This window comes from Trachypithecus francoisi, unplaced genomic scaffold (assembly GCF_009764315.1).
Source record: "Trachypithecus francoisi isolate TF-2019V2 unplaced genomic scaffold, Tfra_2.0 Lachesis_group16, whole genome shotgun sequence".
Lineage (NCBI taxonomy): Eukaryota > Metazoa > Chordata > Mammalia > Primates > Cercopithecidae > Trachypithecus > Trachypithecus francoisi.
In genome coordinates, this window is record NW_022681461.1 from 5,155,100 (window position 1) to 5,175,859 (window position 20,760).

A 20,760-nucleotide genomic window follows, 5' to 3' on the forward strand; every position below is an offset into this window, starting at 1 on the left:
TTTTTTGTATCTTTTTCCTGCCCTTTCCTCCAATTATCTAATACGATGGATTATGTATTCCCCAAATTAAAGGGTCTACTTCTATCTGCACCTCCTCAACAACAAAAATATTTCCCAATGATTTCACCAAGTAAAATGCATCTTTCCACCCTTTCCTAGTCCTGAAAATGTGATTTCTAAAAGTACAAACTACTTAGTACCAGTCATTGTAGAGGAAACTTTGAATTAATTATGTAAAAATCATTTTTTAACTGTGTATATAATTGTGGGACTTTGCTTCTGTGAGGGTGGAGTACTGGCTGCTCCCCGTGCCTATGAGTGCTCTCTTGCTTTTTCTGCAGCCTGTGATTGGTTGTGTGCTGGCTTTTATACCCAACCCTCCTTATTTGGCGAGGATTCTACGATATCTGCTAGTTTTGTTGTCACTGTCACGTGGCTTATTGATTTGAAATGTACTTTCATCTCATGTGGTTTATAGGAGTTAACTGAAAGACCAAACGATAAATAGTCCAGCTGTCTAGATAGTAAAGATTTACAAAATGTCTTTCAAACAAAGAGCTAGTCCCTCAAAAGCAATTAAAGAGAAGTTCAAATTACCATATTCTTTTTTCTTTTTTGAGATAGAGGTTCACTGCAACCTCTGCCTCCCAGGTTCAAGCGATTCTCCTGCCTCAGCCTCCCGAGCGGCTGGGATTACAGGCACCCATCACCACGCCCAGCTAATTTTTATCTTTTTAGTAGAGACCGGGTTTTGCCATGTTGGCCAGCCTGGTCTCGAACTCCCGACCTCAGGTGATCCACCTGCCTCAGCTTCCCAAAGTGCTGGGATTACAAGCGTGAGCCAGTGAGCCCGGCCAAAATTACCATTTTCATATGATCCACATAGGCCTAAAAAATTCAAGAGAATCAACTGAAAAACTGTTAACACAGAGTCATAGGTATAACCAGCAAGAGGTTAGTATCTATGAGATATAATGAATCTGTAAAAATCAATTTTAAAAAATTACATAACAGAAAAATGAGTAAAGGCCGGGCGCAGTGGGTAATGCCCGTAATCCCAGCATTTTGGGAGGCTGAGGTGGGCAGATCACGACGTCAGGAGTTTTAAGACCAGCCTGGCCAACATGGTGAAACCCCATCTCTACTAAAAATACAAAAATTAGCCAGGCGTGGTGGTGGGCACATGTAATCCCAGCTACTCGGGAGGCTGAGACAGAAGAACTGCTTGAACCTCGGAGGGAGAGGCTGCAGTGAGCCAACATTGTGCCACTGCACTTCAGCCTGGTGACAGAGTGAAAAAAAAAAAGAAAAGAAAAGAAAAGAAAAATGAGTAAAAAACATCAACAGGCACACATCAGAAGAGAAAATCCAAATGTCTGAAAAACATTTGAAAAGATGTTCAATCTCTTTAGTAAGCAAGCCAATGGAAGTTAAAATTACAATGTATTGCCATTGAATACTTAGCAAATTGGAAAAAGTTTAGAGAATACCAAGTATTAAGTATTAATGAGATCTAAATAAATGTACCCTTATCCACATCAAACGCCAACAATACATCAATCGACAGGCATGTCAAAGGGAAATAATATAATGTCGAGAAATGCCTTCAATAGTTAAAGAAATCTAGTGTATGGAAACAGTGGCATTTCAAATTTGATAGGGGAAAGGTGGACTATTCAATTAATGCCAGCAAAATATTCAGTGGGATCGCATCTCATACTTAACAAGTACTGTAAACACTAGACATACCAGATTTTCAAATGCAATTTTTTAAAAAAAATTTGAAAATAAAGAAACTGGCCAGGCGCAGTGGCTCACACCTGTAATCTCAGCACTTTGGGAGGCTGAAGCGGGCAGATCACGAGGTCAAGAGATCGAGACCATCCTGGCCAACATGGTGAAACCCTGTCTCTACTAAAAAGACAAAAATTAGCTGGGAGGGCTGGTGTGCACCTGTAGTCCCAGCTACTTGGGAGGCTGAGGCAGGAGAATCGCTTGAACCCAGGAGCCGGAGGTTGCAATGAGCCAAGATTGCGCCACTGCACTTCAGCCTGGTGACAGAGTGAGACTCCATCTCAACAAAAAATAAACAAAAACAAAACAACAACAACAACAAAAGAAACCATAATGGTCCTAAAATGAACAGTGGAAATCAAGGAATAATTTTTATGTGAATGCAGAAGTAACTATAACACAAAAGCCAGGAGGCTGTTAAGAAGAGATGGCCAGGCCGGGCGCGGTGGCTCAAGCCTGTAATCCCAGTACTTTGGGAGGCCGAGACGGGCGGATCACGCGGTCAGGAGATCGAGACCATCCTGGCTAACACAGTGAAACGCCGTCTCTACTAAAAAAATACAAAAAAATAGCCGGGCGTGGTGGCGGGCGCCTGTAGTCCCAGCTACTCAGGAGGCTGAGGCAGGAGAATGGCGTGGACCCAGGAGGCGGAGCTTGCAGTGAGCTGAGATCCGGCCACTGCACTCCAGCCTGGGCGACAGAGCGAGACTCTGTCTCAAAAAAAAAAAAAAGAGATGGCCAGGTGCGGTGGCTCACGCCTGTAATCCCAGCACTTTGGGAGGCCGAAGTGGGCAGATCACCTGAGGTCAGGAGTTCGAGACCAGCCTGGCCAACATGATCAAACCCTGTCTCTACTAAAATACAAAAATTAGCCAGGCGTAGTTGTGGGTGCCTGTAATCCCAGCTACTTGGGCGACTGAGGCAGGAGAATCACTTGAATGACTGCATCTTTAAAAAAAAAAAAAAAAAAAAAAGGAGAAGAGATGGATAAACCCAGTGACGTAACAAAAAGTCTTCATGGCAAAACCGTCAAAAGCAAATTACAGGCCGGGCGCGGTGGCTCAAGCCTGTAATCCCAGCACTTTGGGAGGCCGAGACAGGTGGATCACGAGGTCAGGAGATCGAGACCATCCTGGCTAACACCGTGAAACCCCGTCTCTACTAAAAAATACAAAAAAACTAGCCGGGCGAGGTGGCGGGCGCCTGTAGTCCCAGCTACTTGGGAGGCTGAGGCAGGAGAATGGCGTAAACCCGGGAGGCGGAGCTTGCAGTGAGCTGAGATCCGGCCACTGCACTCCAGCCTGGGCAACAGCGCGAAACTCCGTCTCAAAAAAAAAAAAAAAAAAGCAAATTACAAATTGGAAAATAATAGTTATAAGTCATAGCACATAGTTTCCCTTATGCATAAAGAACTCCTAAAAGTCATTAAGTGAAAGACCTACAATACAGTAGAAACAAAAGTAAAAGATACAAGCAGTTCCAGAAAAAGCAGCATACAGGACTGTAAAATATAAGAGATATTCAACCAGATCCATAGTAAGAGAAATAAGAACTCAACTATGAGATACCATTTTAACCCACCAGATCACTGAAAGATTAAAACCTGATAAATGGTATGCAGAGGATTTCACAGCTCGGAGTGCCACTTGGAAGGGCCTCTGAGGAGAATAATCACATCTGTGCCTGAAGATTGACCCCTCAGACACACTAGCACACGTGTGCAGTCCCTTATAAAAGTATATTAGCTGCACCAATGTTTACATTAGGAAAAGAGTAGAAACATCCTGAATTTCATGCAAGAATGCTTCTTGAGAAATAATGATTTCTAAATATATGTATTTGCTTCTATATGTACAAGATACCTCTGGAAGAAATTCACAAGAAAATGACAAGATGATGATGATGATGATGGTTTTGAGATGGAGTTTCGTTCTTGTCACCCAGGCTGGAGTGCAATGGTGCGATCTTGGCTCACTGCAACCTCCGTCTCCTGGGTTCAAGGAATTCCCCTGCCTCAACCTCCGAGTAGCTGGGATTACAGGCGCCTACCGCCATGCCCGGCTAAGTTTTGTATTTTTAGTACAGACAAGGTTTCACCATGTTGGCCAGACTAGTCTGGAACTCCTGACCTCAGGTAATCCGCCCTCCCTCAGCCTCCCAAGGTGCTGGGATTACAGGCGTCAGCCACCTCACTTGGCCTGAAAATGACAAGATTATATTCAGGTGATTCAGATGCTGAGTTAAGCATAACAGTTATTTGTTCTTTCCCTTCGTTGTGTTCTGTAGACTTTAGCCAAGTATTCACTGATTGTCTTCTGTTTCCAGTGTTTCTGTATTCACGCTTTTATGTTAATAAAAGTTTGTTCCACATACAGGGCCTATGAGGTCTGCTGATTAGTTCACCAGGTAAGGTCTGCGAGGTGACAGTAAGATTATTCCCCTGAATTGATAGAGGCCATTGTCTGGAGGCATCTTTCCTCCAACAGGCAGGAAATTAAAAACATATTCAGAAAATGGAGAAGAAGATACGCATTGGAAGGTACTGTGCATTCATTCATTCAAACAATATTTATTGAGCAACCACTATTGACAGTTTGAGGACATGGCAGCTCATAAAAGAATCTTGTCAGAAAGGAGAAAGCAGACAAATAATTACATTCATAATTAATTGCAGCTGGGATAAGCTGATGTCTTAAAGATAAGAGTTAGCTAACAACGAGAATGAGAGGTACAGAGGCCTAGCATCCTCAACAGACAGAGACGCTCCTTCAAAGGTCATAGTGAGACAGAAACATGGCAATGTGAGTCTCAAAAAGAAGCCAGTGTGGGTACGTTGCAGAAACCAGCAGTAGTGCAAACTGAACATTCCAAGAATGAGCAAGTGGTAGGCCAAGGTCAGATCATCCCCAAGCTTGAAGATCAGTGTTTGGAATTTACTTTTTTAAAATAAAGCATCACTGGAAGTAACAAGTAGAAACAAGTAACAAGTAGAAACAAGGAAGTTTAAGTAGAGACACTGTGCAGTCTGATTTTTATGCAGACAGCAAGAAAACTGTTTGGAGAAGGATATGTGTGAACATAGTCAAGACCCTACCCAGAGCACCCACGTTTGAGATGATGGCAGTCGTGGTATGAGACAAAGACAGACCAAAAAGATATTTGGGTGTAGAACACAAAAGATTCACCAACAGATTCAATTTGAAAGTCAGGGAGAAGTATTTACATCAGGGGTCCTCAAGGTTTGGTGGGACCTGGGACACTTGTTTAAAATGGAAGTTCCTGAGCCCATGCTCAGAGGTTCTGATTTTGTAGATCTAGAGTATATAAAGATGCTGGAACCTGAATTTTTAATAAGCAGCTCTGGTAATTCTGATGCTGATGGGCCTCCTACCACACTTGAGAAGGCACTAATTTAAAGGACTCCCAAACTTCTGGCTTACACAAGAGAGTGGTCAGGGTTGGGATGGGGGCACCATTTACAGAAAATGTGAATGATGACGGCCAAGAAAGCTTGTGAGTATGGGCCATGAATTCAGGGGCTCCTCATAGCCCCCTGGGAGCAGACAGACCAAGAGACTGACTGCAATTAATGTTTGGATTGTTTCTATAGGGCTGCCCAAGTGGCCTTTCTGATAGAAGTAGTTCATCAGCTAAGTGTCATTATCTGCCTTACAAACTTGATTCCATTTAGAATGCTGAGACGTGGTTACTTCCAGGCATATGTCTGCCTTGACCCTGACACTGGCTACCTGTGAGAGTACCACTGACTCCCTCCTCCTAGATCACTAGGCATCAGCCAAGTTGATACCAACTTGACTTGCCCCATCACCATATTCAGTTCTAAATATCTAAACTACCTAAACTACCTAAAATAGTGTCTGTCTGCCCTTTTTAAAATATTAATAGGCAGGGCATGGTGGCTCATGCCTGCAATCCCAGCACTTTGGGAGGCTGAAGTGGGCAGACTGCCTGAGGTCGGGAGTTTGAGATCTGCCTGACCAACATGGAAAAACCCCGATTCTACTGAAAATACAAAATTAGCTGGACATGGTGGCACATGCCTGTAATCCCAGTTACTCGGGAGGCTGAGGCAGGAGAATCGCTTGAACCCAGGAGGTGGAGGTTGCAGTGAGCCAAGATGGTGCCACTGCACTCCAGCCTGGGCGACAAAGCGAGACTCCATCTCAACAACAACAACAAAGATTAACAGATGTTATTTTTTAGAGCAGTTTTAGGTTCACAGCAAAACTGAGTAGAACAGAGACTCCCCAGATCCCTTTCTTTGCTGAGTGTCCTTTTTCTGGTACTGTGCAATGCTCCAGGCAGTTTCTTTCCTACTTTCCTTGCTCCAGTCCTCCTGGAATCAGCCATTTCTCCAAGGAGCAGCCCTGGTTCCTTTTACTGGAAAATGATGTTAGAAACCAAGATCTGGGCTTTGACTGTGTTTGCTGCTGCTTAAAATGCTCCTGCTTGTAGGCTCTCTCAGCCAACAGAGCAAGGAGGTCTATGTGTGTGCTGTGTATATATAACTACATTTCCCTTTTAACCAGCTGCATTAAGCTAAATATGAGTTCATACTGATGTCTTCAACTGTAATCTATTACCACATGGATCACTGTCACCACCTCACCTCGCTTATTTATTTGTAACTCCCACTCCAACAGTGAGACACTCAGCTCTCACCATCTGCCATACAATAACTTAATTGTTCCATTCCAGTCCCCACATACAGCGATGCCTGAACTGTTGACCCGTACCCCAATGCCTCATTTTCATCCCTTTACCTTGCATTATTCTCTTCCATCGCATTCTACCTTGTTTATATTCTGCATTTTATGATTATTTACATTTATTTTGTTTTCCTTCTCTATAACAGAGACTTTCACTGCTGAGTCCCAAGTGCCTAAAATTTGCACAAAGTAGGTGCCCAATAAATAAAGTGGAACAAATGCACAGAAAATTGTAATTCTTTATTACGTTAATTAAGCAGGTCTCAGGAGGGCCTTTCCTAGCCAGTCCTATGTCACTCAGCTTTGAGATACTGAATCTATTTCAATCAGAGTATAATCCATAGCATATATTTACACTTTTCAACAATTCAACTCATTTTCTCCCCAACTGCTACAATTATAACCACTTAACTAAAACAGTGAACTATTACAAACTCACATTGCCTATTTTTCCTTTAAGGCCTGACTTTAACTAACCACCACCTCCCTGCATTCCCGTCCCTTGCCACCTTAAACCTCCTAGACAGACATTGCCAATCAGTTTAAATTTTCTCGACATTTTTTATTCTGTGTGCTCTAATTACCCACTGATAATTTTTTTCACATTTGTTAAAAACATGAATAACAATCAATATCGTAAATCCAAATCACAGAGTTAATGAGAAGTTATATAAACATTAGGCTGTTGATTTTAAGTTAATCTTCCAAAAGGACTGTGAAGGCACATAAAACCATTTTTGAAAAAAGTACACAGATTTGCTCTCTTTTCCTTAGTGAAAGCCTGAGTTTTAAGAACAAAGACACTAACAGAAAACATATGGAAAAGATCAGTAACAAGATGGAATCTTGGCTCAAATGTGGTCTGCCACGTTTTTCATACCAATGTCTCCAATAATAGACTAGAGTTTTACAACTGCCAAAGCATCACTTGAAACACTGTATACTTTTCTTAAATGCAAAGTTTAACAAAAAAATCTTGTGAGTTCTTTGTAAAAAGCTAATGGAAAACACTTTTTTGAGGAAACAAAATGAACTCCAGGATTCACTTTATCTTATTAGTTTGTAAAAGCTTAAGAATTCCCCCCAAAATGAACTCTGAGTTCACTGCCAAAAGACACAAGTCAACTCTCTGTTTAGAATACGAAAACAGTGTAAAAATTAAACATTAAAAACAGTTAACTCTTACTATTCAGGAGAGACAGCTCTATGAAATGAAGAAATTTTCTAAATCTACAAAATAAAGGCAATAGCTATTGAGCAACATAAGCTTTTCATTCCATTTTATTCAATACTACAAAATTATTTTGTGCAATACTAAAAACAGGGAAATTGGAGATGTACCTTTGGAGTGCAACCAACTGACTAATTTTATCTCAAAGGATATTAGAAAGCATTCTAGTGGGTACATCTGCAAACAAGAGGAGAAATGAGATAGCTGATAAAAATGAGGATGTAAGCCTTTGTATAGAAAAGTCATATACTTAATCTGTGTAAGCAACAACAATCCAGTGCCTTTTAAAAATAAACCGAATGCGAAATGTTATATGTTTCTAATCCTGATTCCTTGTTTTAACAAAGTACTGATGTGAACCTAGGTGGTGAACAACCAAGCGACTCAAGAAATTTTGAGTTCCGGGACAGGCGTGGTGGCTCACGCCTGTAATCCCAGCACTTTGGAAGGCGGAGGCGGGAGGATCACCTGAGGTCAGGAGTTCAAGACCAGCCTGGTCAACATGGTGAAACCCCATCTCTACTAAAAATACAAAAACTTAGCCGGGCGTGGTGGCTCATGCCTGTAATCCCAGCTACTCGGGAGGCTGAGGCAGGAGAATCGCTTGAACCCGGGAGGTGGAGGTTGCGGTGAGCCAAGGTTGCACCACTATACTCTGGCCTGGGCGGCAAAGCGAGACTCCATCTCAAAAAATAAAAAAAGAAATTTTGAGTTCCACCTTAAGTTGCTGAGACACTGGAGTTCCCTGTCACAGTGGGCCTTAATTTGAAGAATTCTTTGGCATGAAAATGAAAATAAAAACAGTAATCAGTACATGCTGTTTCATTTAGTTTTGTTTGCCTTTCACATTAGAGGAAATTCTTGCCATACCTCAAACCAAAATTAAGGGGAAAAGAAAGAAGTAAGCCACATAAATCTGACTAAGAACACAAGCATCTTAATTTGAGTCCACAAAGTTTCATGTAATGAAAAGAAATACATAATTTTAATTCAACCCAAGTGTTTTCCAAGAAGATTGTATTTGCTTAAATTGCTACAGTAATTCAAGAGACAGCCCTGTCTGGACACAGAGTTACTGTGGATTTTTAAGAGACTCAGTTAAAGAATTTAGGAATTTCTGATTCATTTAAAGGATTTACAAATTCATCAACCCCCGAAAACTAAGGCAAATTGAACAGGTATGATAATAAAATAATTTTCAATTTTTTTAGAATGTATTCCTACTGCTAAAATTTAAAAAGTATATTGGATTTGCTTAATATTAAAATAGACTGCATCTATTATAAAAGCACAATTTTTGGAAGCAAAATTTGGTAAAAAAGTTACATTAAGCTTTTGATTAGGCAAAATGTTCAAGTAAAGTAGTATAATGAGTTTAACTTTCTCATTTAAGATTTACCCAACAAAAAATCTTTGTTTAGATTTTTTTTTTTACTTTGAATGAAAGGAGAGATTCTCATGTTAAAGGAATCAAACTCTTCCTCTTCCTTAAGTCTCTTTTTCTCTATGAATTATAAGTAACAAAGAACCAGCTAATGCCTTTGAGGCATACAGCTGAGCAATGCTAGTGATTCCGGTTGGGGGGTTGATGGGCATTTGTACAAATTTCACTCAAGATTTCCTCCAAATTTCTCTACTGACTCAATCCCTGATATAGAATGTTTGTCTTTTCATTTACTTCTTTCTCAAAGGGAAGATACAGATCCTCTGTCTAGTATACTGAAGGATCTAGTTACTTTGGGTTTTAGTTAATTAAGATTTAAATGTATTATGGCTAAAAATAACTGAGGTAATTGTACTTTTAATAGCAAAATAATTTTACAAAATTAAAATTTAGAACTTTTTTGGAAAAATCTAAATTATATAATAATATTTGCTTTCTTATATGCTAATTTCTATGGCATACAAATAAAAACAATGTCTTTAACATAATAAAATGTTAAGAGGCTTTTACTTTAAAGTTTTCCTGAACAAGTAAATTATACCTCATTAGTAATTTCAATTAAAACTTTTCTTGATGAACACATAAGTGCTTTTCTCCAAGTAAGAGAAACGTTATGACACAGATGCTTTTATTGCTATAATATGAAAAATTCACATTGAAAACTGGTAATATATATATTTTACTTTGTTCCATTCTTTTCCACATTTGTTATTTTCCTACTACACAATGTACTACGAAAGTGAGGAATACAGTATATTGTGATGAAGAAATATTTAATAGAAAAAGGAACAGTCAAGCTCTCATGAATATGTTCATTTGAAGAAATTACCATGGTGAAATAAATGCCTAGGAATAACCAACATTAGTGGAGGGAAGCATTTGCAAGACTTAACCTATAGCTTATTAACCTAATCATTCATCTTTAGCACTTATAACACTGCATTGTACTAGATTCTGTTAAAAGACATCAGGAAATGAGATGATCGACAATGAAGTATACAATACTGCTGTGAGTTATCCTATAGAGAACAAGGCATAGATCGTAGAATGTGAAAAGCAGAAGTAACAAAAATATGTTTAGCAAATGACTGAGAAGAGATTAGTTGGGGAATGAAAAATTTGGATAAAATAAGAGATTGTTGTAACATGGGAAATTATCCTGGGGAAAGAGTAAGAGGCATAGAAAATAATGAGCATAGAGATGAAAACAGGATGGATTTCAGACCAGAAAACTGCACTTAATCAAAGGGAGTGGGACAAGATTGTACTACATGGTTAGAAACGTGGAGGGAGGAGGACAAGGATGTTTAAGATAAGTTCAGGTTTAGAAGACAAATTGTTCCTCAAGGAAAGACTTTCTTCTTAGGTGCTCACAAAGACCGAAAGCAGACAACATTAAGAATCTCTTTATTTTCAAAGACGCCCCAATCATGATGTCTTGATTCAAGGCCTTCTTCTTTTTTCCCAAAAATTTTTCATAGTTGTTCAACAACAGACTCTAATTCTCAAATGTAAGGTTGCTAACTGATGATGAGCTAATGTTCTCAACAAAAGGATAAAAATCAAGCTGAGTTTTCAGCCAGGCGCAGTGGCTCACACCTGTAATCTCAGCACTTTGGGAGGCAGAGGTGGGCGGACCACCTGAGGTCAGGAGTTCGAGACCAGGCTGGCCAACATGGCAAAATCCCGTCTTAACTAAAAATACAAAAAAGTGTAGCCAGTCGTGGTGATGCACGCCTGTAATCCCAGCTACTCAGGAGGCTGAGGCACAAGAATCACTGAAGGCTGGGAGGCGGAGGTTGCAGTAAGTGGAGATCATGCCACCGCACCCTAGCCTGGGTGACAGAGCGAGGCTCTGTCTCCAAAAATAAAAAGTTAATATGTTGTACTATAATGAGTACAAGAAAATATTATAAAATTATATGTAAAATATCATCAATGAGTATAAAACATTTCGAATATTCTATATCCATTCCTATTAATCTCCCAAAGTCTTGGTCAAATGATGTCTACAAAAGACTTTCCTGTCTCTCTAAAGCTGAGGTAACCCACTGGCCCCACAGCATTGCCTATCTCTGCTATAAACAATATTACCCTCTGCCTTAGATTAGGGTTCACTTTGTTGTATCTCTCTCTTCCACTAAGCTGTTTGCTCTTTACAGAAGGGACTATGGTTTCATGTCTTCTTCATTTCTGTATTCTCCACCAACTTAGCATAGTGCCTCACCGCTAGAAATTATTCAAGATAACTATAAACTGGTATAACCCAATCAAACTAACTACTACTATTTGTAAAGTGCTTCACTAAGCATGTTCACATATAGTAAAGTAGTAGAGTACAGTAGGTGAATAAGCATTTCCAAGCAGACCCACTGGGAGCTTCCAGCCCAGCAAGGAGAGCCTGCTCTGAACACTGCCTTTTGGTATAAGACCGTAACTCCTTAATTCTACCTCCTTCTAAGATTCTCTACTTTTTCACCCGTGAACACTGACTGCAGTGTGAAATCACAGCCTAAATATGTTAATTCATTAAATTAAGCATTCATTCCCAGAGTGCAAATTTCTTAGGTCAGAATTTAGGCCCTCCAAGGCCGAGTGTGGTGGCTCATGCCTGTAATCCCAGCACTTTGGTAAAAAAGTTACATTAAACTTTTGATTAGGCAAAATGTTCAAGTAAAGGCTGAGCGGGGGGCAGACTGGTTGAGCCCAGAAGTTCATGACCAGATCGAGCAACATGGCAAAACCGTGTCTCTACAAAAAACAAAAAAAAATAGCCAGGTGTGGTGGCACGCATCTGTAATCCTAGCTACTTGGAGGCTGAAGCAAGAGAGTCACTTGGGCCCAGGAGATGGAGGGTGAGCCAAGAGTGCACCAGTGTGCCCCAGCCTGGGTGACAGAGTGAGACTCTGTCTCAGAAAAAAAAAGTTAGGCTAATCCCTTCAGATCTGGATTTAACAGTCTTATTTTGCTCCTTCAAGAGTTAACCAACCACATACCCCAAACACATCACCATCTGTTGCTTGTATGTTTTTGCTTATCTCTTCTATCCAGAGATCTTCCTCACCTCCCTCTATGAGAACCTTAACATTCCTTCAAGGTGTAGGTCAAATGTCACATCTTCCACAAGTCTCACAGAAAAGAAAGAAAAATGGATGTAACAGAGTTGCACAAAGAAACGTCATGAGTTTCAAAAGCACATACGGTTAAAAAAAAAACAAAAACCATTGCTATTTTGGCATCTTCTTTTGGTAGGGATAAATATAAGAAAATAGAAATAAATGATATCTTGATCCTATTTTCTTGACTTAAAAAAAAGAAGCAAGGTCATCACCCAAAAATAATAATGGGGAATGAGGTATTAGAGACTTGAGAGAGGAAAGTTACAACACAGTAGCATAGAAGAGAGGGAAAGAGGATGGTCTTGAATTGAGAGTGAGACCAGTCACCATGCTCCTGCTTTTCTTTAGTTACAATCAGCTGTGACAGGCTGTGAGTAGGTGGAGAATTGGAGTAACCAGAGTTGGAGTTTGGCAGATTGAAGGAGCCAGAAAGTTTAGGGCATGTGCAAAAGAGCAACGATAGTGATGAACTACGGGGTCTACGTTGGTAAGAAGGAACTGACAATGTTGGCAAGGATGGATGAGGGACAGTGAAAAATAATAGAATCAATAGCTGAGGTTCCACTGAAATTGAAGAATTATTGCAGCTGGAGTTACTACATAGAGATAGTGGTCTGAGTGTGGAATACTCAAAATGGAGAGTATGAAGGGTTCCAGTAATAGCAATGACAAAATCCAGGATGTGGGCACATGGGAGCAAATGGTGAGGAAGAATGAAGGAAAGTATCACTGCAGGAAAAGAGCTCAAGGGTCTCTGACTTCACCTGAATAACTACTTCAAATCCCAAATACACACAATAGTTACATTTATACATTTATAATTTCTGACAAGAAAAGAACAAGAAACTGAGATGTTTCTTAACCTTTCTCAAATGAGGTTCTGTCAAAGAAAATAACTTAAGTATTCTCTCAATTATACCAATGATGAAAAATAGAACCATTCTAAATGAATAGGAGATAAGTCATTTCATTATATGCAACAATTTTTTAGGAAACTCATGCTCTCATGAAATCCTGGATAGGAAAAGTAGAAAGGTCTCAGAATAAAAGAGGTAGGATTTTTTTAAACGTTTTTCCTAAACGATACATTCATTCCATCTGGATAGCAGTTTTCAACACGCGAAGTACTTGTACATGCATAGCTCATACAATGCTAACAACAACCAGGTGGGATAAGCAGGCAAGATATGACACAAGAAGGCTGGGTGCAGTGGCTCAGCACTTTGGGAGGCCAAGGTGGGTGGATCATGAGGTCAGGAGTTCGAGACCAGCCTGGTCAACATGGTGAAACCCCGTCTCTACTAAAAATACGAAAATTAGCCAGGTATGGTGGAGCGTGCTTGTAATCCCAGCTACTGGGGAGGCTGAGGCAGGAGAATTGCTTAAACCCAGGAGGTGGTGGCTGCAGTGAGCCAAGATCACACCACTGCACTCCAGCTTGGGCAACAGAGCAAGATTCCATCTCAAGGAAAAAAAAAAAAAAAAAAGACACAAGGCAACATACAAGATAAGCAGATAAGCAGCCAAGGTATAATTCAGCTATAATTGCAATTCTTCTTTTATTGATGAGGCAAGAGGCAGATATGTTAAGTGACAGAAATGAAATGTAGGTTTCAGGCTTCTCATCTGGGACACAATTGACCCTTCCCTAGAACTTCAAGTTTCAGCACCGAGTGTTCATTGTGAAGTGTGCCCCTTTGCAATCCTGCTCCACACAATATCCTCCTCCTGCATTCTGCTGTATATGTATCTGATCCTCCACCAGACTTTAAACTCCCGGGAGACAGGGACAGTGTGTTTTTAATAATATTTGTATATCTAAAACTTAAATATACTAATGGAAAAAAGGAAGCTAGGAAGAAAAATGTAAAGACATTTGAATTTTGTAGAACATAAACATTGTACGTCTTTAGGATTTAAAGTAGTTATTCAAGCAGAGTCAGAGACTAAATAATTGGATTCTGGAAACTGTTTCATGAGGAAAATTTGATGGTGCAATTAGTTTTGGACAGAAAATATTAAAAGGAAACATGAATACTATTTCTAAATATCTGAAGTTATCACATAAAAGGAAGCATTTCATGTTCTTCTGAAGGGCAGAAAACAAATAGAAGTTGTAGAATCTCCCAGGCAAAAGCTCTCTAACTGAATGAAATAAAGGTCTCTCCTCCCCCAGGCAGTGACCATCATTAAAGGATCAGGTAATTCCAAAGAACACCAGCATTTATATTGGAAGGATCAGACTGTAGTTGAATGATGTCATGTTATTATCATCATAGATCTATACTCTAGTAAGCAAGATAAACTGGGACTCTTAAAAGATGGTTACTTAGTAGAAAGTCTAGTATACCAGACTTTTGACTCTAGTTCAGTGTAATATGTGACTTAAAAAAAAAAAATCTCAGCCAGGAGTGGTGGCTCACGCCTGTAATCTCAGCACTTTGAGAGGCCAAGGTGGGTGGATCACCTGAGGTCAGGAGTTAGAGACCAGCCTGGTCAAGATGGAGAAACCCAGTCTCTACTAACAATACAAAAATTAGCTGAGTATGGTGGCACGTGCCTGTAGTTCCAGCTACTCGGGAGGCTGAGGCAGGAGAATCACTTGAACCGGGGAGGAGGAGGTTGAAGTGAGCCAAGACTGCGCCACTGCACTCCAACCTGGGTGACGAGGCAAGACTCCACCTCAAAAAAAAAAAAAGAAAAGAAAAGAAAAAAAAATCTCACCTCATTGGTACTTAAACATTAATTTTGGTTTGAGGCCGGGCGTGGTGACTCACACCTGTAATCCCAGCACTTTGGGAGGCCGAGGCTGGAGTATCCCTTGAGGTCAGGAGTTTGAGACCAGCCTGGGCAACATAACGAAACCTTGTCTCTACTAAAAAATACAAAAATAAGCCGGGCATAGTGGCATGCACCTGTAGTCCCAGCTACTCAGGAGGCTGAGGCATGAGAATCACTTGAACCTGGGAGGCAGAAGTTGCAGTGAGCTGAGATCGTGCCACTGTACTCCAGCCTGGATGACAGAGGAGACACTGTCACAAAAAAAGAAAGAAAAAAATTTTGGTTTGAGCACTGCCCATTCTTTCTGGATATTCTTTTGTATACAGACATAGGTATAATACATTTCATATAACTGTCCATTTATACAAAGCATATTGAGTTTACTCACTTTCTCCACAATGTTTCCTTTTCTCCTTGCAATAGGAAAAGAAAAAGAAGAAGAAGAAGATGGGTTTTTTAAGTCCAATATTTGTTATTTTCTTCTTTCTTGGAGTCAAAGTACATTGCCAATATGAAACTTATCAGTGGGATGAAGACTATGACCAAGAGCCAGATGATGATTATCAAACAGGATTCCCATTTCGTCAAAATGTAGACTATGGAGTTCCTTTTTATCAGTACACTTTAGGCTGTGTCAGTGAATGCTTCTGTCCAACTAACTTTCCATCATCAATGTACTGTGATAATCGCAAACTCAAGACTATCCCAAATATTCCGATGCACATTCAGCAACTCTACCTTCAGTTCAATGAAATTGAGGCTGTGACTGCCAATTCATTCATCAATGCAACTTATCTTAAAGAAATTAACCTCAGCCACAACAAAATTAAATCTCAAAAGATTGATTATGGTGTGTTTGCTAAGCTTCCAAATCTACTACAACTTCATCTAGAGCATAACAATTTAGAAGAATTTCCATTTCCTCTTCCTAAATCTCTGGAAAGACTCCTTCTTGGTTACAATGAAATCTCCAAACTGCAGACAAATGCCATGGATGGGCTAGTAAACTTGACCATGCTTGATCTCTGTTATAATCATCTTCATGATTCTCTGCTAAAAGACAAAATCTTTGCCAAAATGGAAAAACTCATGCAGCTCAACCTCTGCAATAACAGATTAGAATCAATGCCTCCTGGTTTGCCTTCTTCACTTATGTATCTGTCTTTAGAAAATAATTCAATTTCTTCTATACCTGAAAAATACTTCGACAAACTTCCAAAACTTCATGCTTTAAGACTGTCACACAACAAACTACAAGACATCCCATATAATATTTTTAATCTTCCCAACCTTGTAGAACTCAGTGTTGGACACAACAAATTGAAGCAAGCATTCTATATTCCAAGAAATTTGGAACACCTATATCTACAAAATAATGAAATAGAAAGTATGTAGACTTTTATTGTGCTTTAAAGAGAGAAAGAATAGAATTCTGATCTTTTAAGGAAAAAAATATTTAATAAGCTATGCTTTAGACGTTGCGGAAAATGGTTGTTTTGAAGTTGCTTAAGGGAATGGCAGAAATTTGCCCCAGAGAAATGTGTGCTATTCAATTTATAGTCCTTTCTATTAAATTGTATTGCCTTAAATATTGAGAAACAGGCTGGGCACAGTGGCTCATGCCTGAAATCAGAGCACTGTGGGAGGCTGAGGCGGGTGGGGTGAATCACTTCAGGCCAGGAGTTCGAGACAAGCCTGGTCAACATGGTGAAGTCCCATCTCTACTAAAAATACAAAAATTAGCCAGGCATGGTGACGTGCACCTGTACTCCCAGTTACTTGGGAGGCCAAGGCATGAGAGTTGCTTGAATTCGGAGGTTGCCATGAGCTGAGATCATGCCACTGCTTTCTGGCCTGGGTGACAGAGCAAACCTCTGTCTCAAAAAAAAAAAAAAAAAAAAAAAAAAAATATATATATATATATATATATATACACACACACACACACACACATACAATATATAGAGAGAGAAATAATAGAGTATATGAAGAAATATGAGTATCCTAAGTAGTGGGATTGCAGATAATTTTTTTGAGATTGTTCTACTAGGAATTTATTAATCAGAAAAGCCAATGAAGCCATATATATTTTGGTAATACAAAACTCATTTATAATTTAATTTTCTTCATTTTATTATTTGATTAATGTAAAAAAAAGAAACAATTCAATTTATAAGTATTTTAATTAACAGAATTATATCCCATACAACATAAAATCTAACATAGAATTATGGTCATAACTAAGGATTATACTATAATGCAAAATTAATTTTTAATTTATTTCTTTCAGAGATGAATCTTACAGTGATGTGTCCTTCTATTGACCCATTGCATCACCACCATTTAACATACATTCGTGTGGACCAAAATAAACTAAAAGAACCAATAAGCTCATACATCTTCTTCTGCTTCCCTCATATACACACTATTTATTATGGTGAACAAAGAAGCGCTAATGGTCAAACAATACAACTAAGGACACAAGTTTTCAGGAGATTTCAAGACGATGATGATGAAAGTGAAGATCACGATGATCCTGACAACGCTCATGAGAGCCCAGAACAAGAAGGAGCAGAGGGCACTTTGACCCTCATTATTATGAAAATCCAGAATAGCAAGAAACCATATAGGTATATACTTATGACTTCACAGAACCTATACTTAATATAGTAAATCTAAGGAAACATGTATTACTCAAAGTAATATATTTAGAATTATGTATAAGATGAGAATTGAATTTAAGTTGGTGACATCTGCATCATTTCATAGGATTAGAATTTACTCAAAATAATGTAAATCTTTAAAAAATATAAATTAGAATGACAAGTGAGAATCATAAATTAAATGTTAATGGTTTCTTACGCTTTTTTAAAATACAGAAATATCATGTTAAAAAAAGTGAGTGTATCATTTCTATTAACAGTAATTTTTCTAAAAATGAGGAAGGAAGTAGCATCAGCAGTAAAGACCCAGAGGCCATGACCTTTTTGATCACTCTGAGGACAATATTTAAATGACAGGAGGGCATATTAATCTAACAAGCATTCATTTAAGGAATAGACCATTTTCTCTGACCTCTTCTCCAGAAAAGCTTTCACAATGGTATTTGGAATCTCATCACTATGACATCCATCCCGCTATCTCACCACATAGTGCATAGAATAATATTTTTGATTTGTAAGAGGCCATCCAGTTACTAAGGACCCAAGGCATACAGATTCACAAAATTAACTAATCTTTTTGCCTCAGAGTACCAAAACAACAAAATTATAAAGCTGTATTTGGACAACTAAAAAACACCAAACTATCTCACCACAATTGGTATTTTAGCAAATTTCAGCAATTATCCAAAACAATGTTATTGTGTTCCATTTTAACTGGGATAAATGTTTTTGTAATAAACACAACCATAGAAAGGCTTCATTACAAAATAATTTGCAAAGAAATAACTGCTTTGCTCACAAGATTAAATGTTGGCAAAATAAAGTTCTAATGATAATATTAAACACTTTATGCTTATTGGCCAATATCTACAGTAAAGCTAAAATTGAATACAGTTCCTTTATAATTTGAATGACAGGTTTTAACATCTTTAAAACCTTAAAAATCACTTTTTCATTAATGTATTAGTTTTAAGTATTTTAAGCGTGCCTTACAATGGTGATTATCTAACTGCCGCGATGAACTCTCTTGGTATACCATGCTAATGTTTCACAGAATTTCTCAGATAAGGGACAGATAACAATGTAAGGCTGCCTACACAAATGATAACAATTCTGACAATATGCAACAGACAGACAAGTCAAACTATATTTCAGAAGTAGTTTTCAAGCTTGCAAGTCTTTTTTTTTTTTTCTGGGAATACCAGTTTAAAGTGAAGTCTTTAATGCTGTTTATATCTTTGAAGAGATTATTAGCATTATCAGAACCAGAAGACCCATATGTTCCCAGGGACAAACTCAAGAATCCAGGATGAATACAAACAAGACTCCATTCATTCGTCTAATCAACATTCATCGAGTCCTTTCTTATATAGGGCTTGGCAATAAAAGATCAATAAACAAAGTACAACATGCAACAATGATGCCACGATATGGGCAAAGCACACTTTCAACAGAGGTTTTAAAAAAAAATCTTAAGGCCCACCTCCCTTTTCCTGCAATTTTATCTTTTTTAACTTTTTTGTTTTTTTTATTATTATACTTTAAGTTCTAGGGTACATGTGCATAACGTGCAGGTTTGTTACATATGTATACTTGTGCCATGTTGGTGTGCTGCACCCATCAACTCGTCAGCACCCATCAACTCGTCATTTACATCAGGTATACTCCCAATGCAATCCTTCCCCCCTCCCCCCTCCCCATGATAGGCGCCGGTGTGTGATGTTCCCCTTCTCGAGTCCAAGTGATCTCATTGTTCAGTTCCCACCTATGAGTGAGAACATGCGGTGTTTGGTTTCTGTTCTTGTGACAGTTTGCTAGAATGATGGTTTCCAGCTGCATCCATGTCCCTACAAAGGACACAAACTCATCCTTTTTTATGGCTGCATAGTATTCCATGGTGTATATGTGCCACATTTTCTTAATCCAGTCTGTCACAGATGGACATTTGGGTTGATTCCAAGTCTTTGCTATTGTGAACAGTGCCACAATAAACATACGTGTGCATGTGTCTTTATAGCAGCATGATTTATAATCCTTTGTGTATATACCCAGTAGTGGGATGGCTGGGTCATATGGTACATCTAGTTCTAGATCCTTGAGGAATCGCCATACTGTTTTCCATAATGGTTGAACTAGTTTACAATCCCACCAACAGTGTAAAAGTGTTCCTATTTCTCCACATCCTCTCCAACACCTGTTGTTTCCTGACTTCTTAATGATTACCATTCTAACTGGTGTGAGATGGTATCTCATTGTGGTTTTGATTTGCATTTCTCTGATGGCCAGTGATGATGAGCATTTTTTCATGTGTCTGTTGGCTGTATGAATGTCTTCTTTTGAGAAATGTCTGTTCATATCCTTTGCCCACTTTTTGATGGGGTTGTTTGTTTTTTTCTTGTATATTTGTTTGAGTTCTTTGTAGATTCTGGATATTAGCCCTTTGTCAGATGAGTAGGTTGCAAAAATTTTCTCCCATTCTGTAGGTTGCCTGTTCACTCTGATGGTAGTTTCTTTTGCTGTGCAGAAGCTCTTTAGTTTAATTAGATCCCATTTGTCAATTTTTGCTTTTGCTGCCGTTGCTTTTGGTGTTTTAGACATGAAGTCCTTGCCCATGCCTATGTCCTGAATGGTACTACCTAGGTTTTCTTCTAGGGTTTTTATGGTATTAGGTCTAACATTTAAGTCTCTAATCCATCTTGAATTAATTTTCGTATAAGGAGTAAGGAAAGGATCCAGTTTCAGCTTTCTACTTATGGCTAGCCAATTTTCCCAGCACCATTTATTAATAGGGAATCCTTTCCCATTTCTTGTTTCTCTCAGGTTTGTCAAAGATCAGATGGCTGTAGATGTGTGGTATTATTTCTGAGGACTCTGTTCTGTTTCATTGGTCTATATCTCTGTTTTGTGGTACCAGTAACATGCTGTTTTGGTTACTGTAGCCTTGTAATATAGTTTGAAGTCAGGTAGCGTGATGCCTCCAGCTTTGTTCTTTTGACTT

The 20,760-nt window shown here is 38.9% G+C and overlaps 2 protein-coding genes across 3 annotated transcripts in view; one reads left to right on the forward strand and one right to left on the reverse strand.

Annotated features, from left to right (window-relative positions):
* CENPP (centromere protein P) overlaps positions 1–20,760 on the reverse strand; it is a 286,574-nt gene that overhangs the window by 167,001 nt on the left and 98,813 nt on the right. The window lies entirely within an intron of this gene.
* Positions 8,581–18,605, forward strand: OMD (osteomodulin). The gene is given in 4 exon segments (XM_033236777.1): positions 8,581–8,933; positions 15,523–16,486; positions 17,390–17,671; positions 17,674–18,605. Coding segments are annotated over 3 exon segments (1,263 nt in total). The 5' UTR covers positions 8,581–8,933; positions 15,523–15,546; the 3' UTR covers positions 17,715–18,605.